This window comes from Miscanthus floridulus, chromosome 3 (genome assembly GCF_019320115.1).
Source record: "Miscanthus floridulus cultivar M001 chromosome 3, ASM1932011v1, whole genome shotgun sequence".
NCBI classification, from domain to species: Eukaryota; Viridiplantae; Streptophyta; class Magnoliopsida; order Poales; family Poaceae; genus Miscanthus; species Miscanthus floridulus.
In genome coordinates this window covers 132,319,401-132,324,832 of record NC_089582.1, presented here as the reverse complement: position 1 = coordinate 132,324,832, position 5,432 = coordinate 132,319,401, and the positions used below count along the sequence as shown (strand labels likewise).

Sequence of the window (5,432 nt, the reverse complement as noted above, 5' to 3'; positions counted from 1 at the left end):
CATGAATCCAAGACCACGGTCCGGACGCCGTACGAGGCGAGCTCAAATTTTGAAATTCAGCGCAGGAACATTCGAAGAATCTGGTTAAATTATACTCCTATCTCTCTCTGTTCTTTAGTTTAGTAGGAAAAGAGGAAGAAACGAGGGGTAGCTTCAGACCTGCACCGCGATTTCTAATTTTCTACTCCCAAATCCATGATAGCACGTGGGCCTCGGTAGCGGCTCTGGACGGGCTAACTGAGAAGAAATCGGCCCATTTGTTTACGAACGCGGGCCGAAATGAGGCCACCAAGGATCCTGTTCCGGCGGCTGGGCTGGGCTCGGCTCTCAGGAAGAGCTAGCCCGGACGACGCGGCCAGCCCGCGAGCGCATGGCCAGGGGCGACCGGGCGAGGGCTTCACGGAATCGCTTTCACGGCGCGCGCGCGCGGGTGCTGGACGCGGCCGGTGGCGAGCTGACACGCGGTACGGGCGGCGGCGGGGTACGTGTCGAGGGACGACGGGTGCGGGGCTCTGCGGTTCGGTGCAACGGAGCCATATTTCTCGGGGCAATGCCTTCGGTACCTCCCACTCTTCCCCTGCCCGCCTGCGCCTCCGTCTCCGGCCGGCTCTCCTCCATCGCTACGGATTCCCAGGGCGAAACCACCAAAAATCCCAGCGCAGATCACTCGCCTGCCGCCTGCTCCATCAGATCCTCCCAACCGACAGCGTAACAAACCCCGGCTATCCTCGTCGCTGTCTGCTCTCCTTCACACTACTACTAGAGGCCGGCGGCTCTGCCAAACTGCAGGGAGGGATCCATCCCGCGGTAAGCAGCAAACAGCATGGCAGTTGGGTAGCACAAGGTGCTGCTGCTGTGCTTTTTGTGTGCGTAGTATATTTAGTCTGGTAGATCGATCTACTGATCTGGTGTTGGCGCTTGGTACAGGGGCCGGCCGGGGTAGCTAGGTCTACGGTGATGAGGTCCATGGAGAGCACGGACTCGTCGTCCGGCGAGTTGCCACCGCAGAAGCAGCCGAGCTCGGCGCCGGATCTCCCGCCGGGCTTCCGGTTCCACCCGACGGACGAGGAGCTGGTCGTCCAATACCTCAAGAAGAAGGCCGCGTCCGTGCCGCTCCCCGTCGCCATCATCGCCGAGGTCGACCTTTACAAGTTCGATCCGTGGGAGCTACCTGGTACGTAAGCTAGCGTGTGTACCAACTTGATTGATGAATTGTTTATTGGCATGATTATCTCATCTTATTGTGTATGCAGTGTAGTACTCTATTAAAATATTCTTTTAATACTGTGCACATCTTTTTGGAAGTAAATAATAAAGTAATACTACTATGTGTTATACTATACTAGTATATGCACATCTAGCTTGCATACTTCCATGCATGTGCCATACTACTCTCACGTACTGTGGCCTGGACATGATGGTTGATCAGATAAGGCGACCTTCGGGGAGCAGGAGTGGTACTTCTTCAGCCCGAGGGACCGCAAGTACCCCAACGGAGCGCGGCCGAACAGGGCGGCAACGTCCGGCTACTGGAAGGCGACTGGCACAGACAAGCCCATCATGGCGTCCGGTGGCAACCGCGAGAAGGTTGGCGTTAAGAAGGCGCTCGTGTTCTACCGCGGGAAGCCGCCAAAGGGCCTCAAGACTAACTGGATCATGCACGAGTACCGCCTCGCGGATGCGGCGAGCTCAACCACCAGCCGGCCGCCGCCGCCGCCTTGCAACGTCGTCGGAGGCAAGGCCACATCGTCTCTCAGGGTACGTGATGCGCTACTGTTCTACAGTGTAAAGACCGGAACATAATCCGATCTACCCTGAGATTGCATTAACAAACATATGCATGCATCAATAATCTCTCAGAATGTTTTCGCTAATATAATATATAGCTGGTGTGGTGATCAAGCTCTAACTAGTGTCTCAGCTCGACGACTGGGTGTTATGCCGCATCTACAAGAAGACCAACAAGCTTGGAGCCGGCGAGAGGAGCATGGAGTGCGAGGACTCCGTGGAGGACGCGGTGGCAGCCTACCCGACGCATGCTGCAGCTGCCATGGCCACCGTCGCAGGGGGAGGAAGGGCGGCTCATCATAACGGCAACAACTACACTTCGCTGATCCACCACCATCACGAGGACAACTTCCTGGACGGATTCATCACAGCAGAGGACACAGGCCTCCCAGCGGGCGCCAGCTCCCTGAGCCAGCTAGCCGCGGCGACGAGGGCAGCTGCTCCAGCGGACACCAAGCAGCTCCTCGTCCCGTCGTCCTCCACCACCCCAATCAACTGGTTCGACGCGTCGGCACTCGCAATTCTTCCACCGGCACAGAGGTTCCATGGGTACAACAGAGACACCACTGACGGCGGCGGTACGTCCCTGTCGTCGCCGTCCGAAAGGAATAACCAGCTGGCGGCTGTTAGCGCCGCCGGTGCCGTCGATAGTGGCGACTGCAGCGGTGGCACTAATGCCATCGTTCCTACATTTCTCAACCCGCTCGGCGGGCAAGGTGTGGCAACCTATCACCACCACGCCATTTTCGGCACACCAGTAACGCCGGAAGCTGCCGCGGCCGCCACCGCCACATGCGGTTTCCAGCATCCCTACCAGCTATCCGGCGTGAACTGGAACCCGTGAATCCGTGATACCGACATTGCCTATGGGCATGCATTGATGCATATGGCTGGCTTTTCAGGTAGTCAGCATCGCCAGGAGCTAGTACCAGTTGTTATAGTAGTCTCATTCAGTGAACCACAAGGACAAGTGCATGCATATATATTGCTGCATTGCCTACCACGAGCACGTACTTGTACGGAGCTAATTAAGCAACCTTGCAACTAGCAGGTAGGCCAATTTGAAGCAAAAATCTAGCTAGCCAATACTTACATAGATATATTAATTAGCCATTTAGCCTCTTGCATCTATAGATTGAACCCTGCATAAAATAAATTTAGCCTGCATGCATGTTCATGACCACCCCCTGTTCATGACATCCCCGCCATAAAACAAAATTAACTGCTGTGTATACATATTTTACTATATATGCACAGTTCACACGGACATGTAGTTAACAGGGAAAATATATAATATAATAGGGCAGGTACTATACGCCTGTACGGTAATTATATTGCATGCATGTAGATATTTGTATGCTTAAAGCTCCAAAAAAAAGATATGTGTATGCTTGATTCATGCATATGCACACGCATGGACAATGTTCGTCATACTACCTAGTAGCCTACTGCATACCTACAGAATTTCCTAATTGAGCCGCAGCTGTGTATAGATCTTGGCTTGCAATGGGTTGGTTGCTAGATATAAAAGCCGTCGTCGCCCGCCATTGTCGCCATCTAGGCACCTGCAGGTTGTGTGCACAATTAATATAGCTGCATGTGTAATCTATGTTTCGGTTGGATTATTGGACTGTAATGTATATACAGACGAGTTTAAAAATTGCTAGACCATTTGCACTATCCCCTGTGGTGCCATGTCACTTGCACCCTCATATATCTGCGCTGAGAACATGCCATAACGGAATCTCTCGTCCAGCAGCCGCCTCCTCATTCCCACGTCACTTAGCTAGTAACAAACTCTGCAGCTTGATGGCGGTGCTGGCGCGAACGGTGCTCGCGAGAACGAACCGCGCGCGCTTGCTGGCGGTTCGTCGAGGCGCCGTCGCGTTCACCTGCCGAGAAAAGGCAAAAACCACGTGTCCGCGGGCGGCGTTGGCCAATGGCATGTACCGGCAGAGCTTGGCATGGAGCGCGCGAGACGTGCCCCATGGCACGGGCGCCGCGGCTATCGGAGAAGGAGCCCTGCCGGCCGGGGAGGAAAGGAGGTTAGGCCTAGACGGAAAGAAGTTAGGCGTATGCGCGCGCGGCAAGCATGCATCCTCTGTTTTTTTCCTCCGATCCGGCGCCCGCGCGGGCGAAGCGAGAGAGCCAGCGAGCGAGCGAGCGTACGGGCGCTCGAAACGTCGGCGCGGGGCATATCGCGGCCCGGCGCCTTTCGGCACTGTTGCCGCTGGCGTTCCCCGAATAGGGCTAGTACCTTTTGGGGTGATGGCACCCGCGAGATCGCGACGTGGACGGGGCGGGCATCAAAATCTTATCTCTGATACGGCGGAGGAATTGACCGCTGCCGCAGTCCGCGCCTTTAACCACCCTCGTTTTAACCCGGTCCGGGCCCCGTGCACCCGCAGCCGCAGGCCGCAGATCACTTGTGTGGCTGGCGGCGCTCGTCTGCACGCCAACGCGCCGCCCCGCGATTCGCCCGCTTGTTTTTACCACGCCGTTGCGATCTGCCTGGTTGGTCCCGCGCGATCCAGCGCTGCCGCTGCGTGCTAGCCGCTAGGTGTTGCGACGCGATTGCGTAAATGCCATGCCATGCCGGCCGAGTGCTCGTGCGTGATTGGCTGGCTGAGTGTAGTGGTACTACTATACGGGCACTCCCAATGCAGAAACCACTATAGTTTCTATGGGCATTAATTGTACTGCCACCAAAGCATTTTGCTGATGTGGCAAGGTAGTTATTGAAGAGAGAAAACAAAAATCATAGAAACCGGGTCTAAGTTAGAAACCATGTCTACACGAGAACCAAGACACGAAGGGATGTGATTGGTAGCGAATGGAGAGAGAGTGTATGTGATTGGATAAAAAGTTGTTCTGTAGAAACTATCCATTGGAACCATGGTTTCTATATATAATATCTATGAAAATTAATAGGTATAGAAACTATACGTAGTTTGTAGCATTGGGACTGCCCTACTAAGGCCAATATCAGCGGGGATTTCATGACCCGGTTACCAATGTATCCATATTTTGGAAATAGTGCAGAAGAGTTTCATCCCTATGAAACTCTCTTTACTCCCATGAAACTCTTATCATCTCTCTCTTCATCAATACGGTGCCACATCAGCCTATTTAATGCCCATAAAACTCTGATGAAACCCCATTGAGACTAGCCTAAGGGCAGTCCCAATAGTGTATTGATGATGGTTTCTATCCTCATTAAATGACTTGCCACATAGGCAAAACGCTGATGTGGCAACGTAATTAATGAAGAAAGAGAGCAAAAATCATAGAAATGGTTTCTTCATGAAGAAATCAGGTCTACTCTTGACCCAATGCACTAAGAAACCATAAAATCGCCATTGGGGAGAAACCACCAGTTTCTAGGGAGCTCGTGTCGCACTCTCATTGGAGAAAAAGATAGAGTTGGGAGAGAGAAAGAGAAAATAGTTATTACTCATAGAAACTATGGGTTGAAAATGAGTACTTTTTTTTAGTACGGTATCCTATGTTATAGAAACTACCAATTTTTTTCATTGGGACTGCCCTAAGTAACCATGGTTAGTGAAAGGGTAGATTTGTACTCCTACATCGGAAGGTGTATAATTCTGCTGTCACTGTCCCGCGACAATATGTGAAGCAAGAGA

General features: G+C 52.9%; 1 protein-coding gene across 1 annotated transcript; it reads left to right on the top strand.

The window, feature by feature from the left end:
• The first annotated feature begins 594 nt into the window (after positions 1–594).
• On the top strand, positions 595–3,448 carry LOC136542473 (NAC transcription factor NAM-B2-like). The gene is made up of 4 exons (XM_066534935.1): positions 595–807; positions 928–1,174; positions 1,430–1,758; positions 1,922–3,448. Exons 2-4 carry the CDS (start codon positions 958–960, stop codon positions 2,630–2,632), a joined length of 1,257 nt encoding a protein of 418 aa, XP_066391032.1. The 5' UTR covers positions 595–807; positions 928–957; the 3' UTR covers positions 2,633–3,448.
• The last annotated feature ends 1,984 nt before the right edge of the window (positions 3,449–5,432 follow it).

Excerpts from the sequence above, each read along its gene's own strand:
- LOC136542473 (XM_066534935.1), top strand. The coding sequence starts at position 958 with ATGAGGTCCATGGAGAGCACGGACTCGTCGTCCGGCGAGTTGCCACCG. Across the intron at positions 1,175-1,429 it reads CGATCCGTGGGAGCTACCTG|ATAAGGCGACCTTCGGGGAG; the intron begins GTACGTAAGCTA and ends ATGGTTGATCAG. Across the intron at positions 1,759-1,921 it reads AGGCCACATCGTCTCTCAGG|CTCGACGACTGGGTGTTATG; the intron begins GTACGTGATGCG and ends CTAGTGTCTCAG.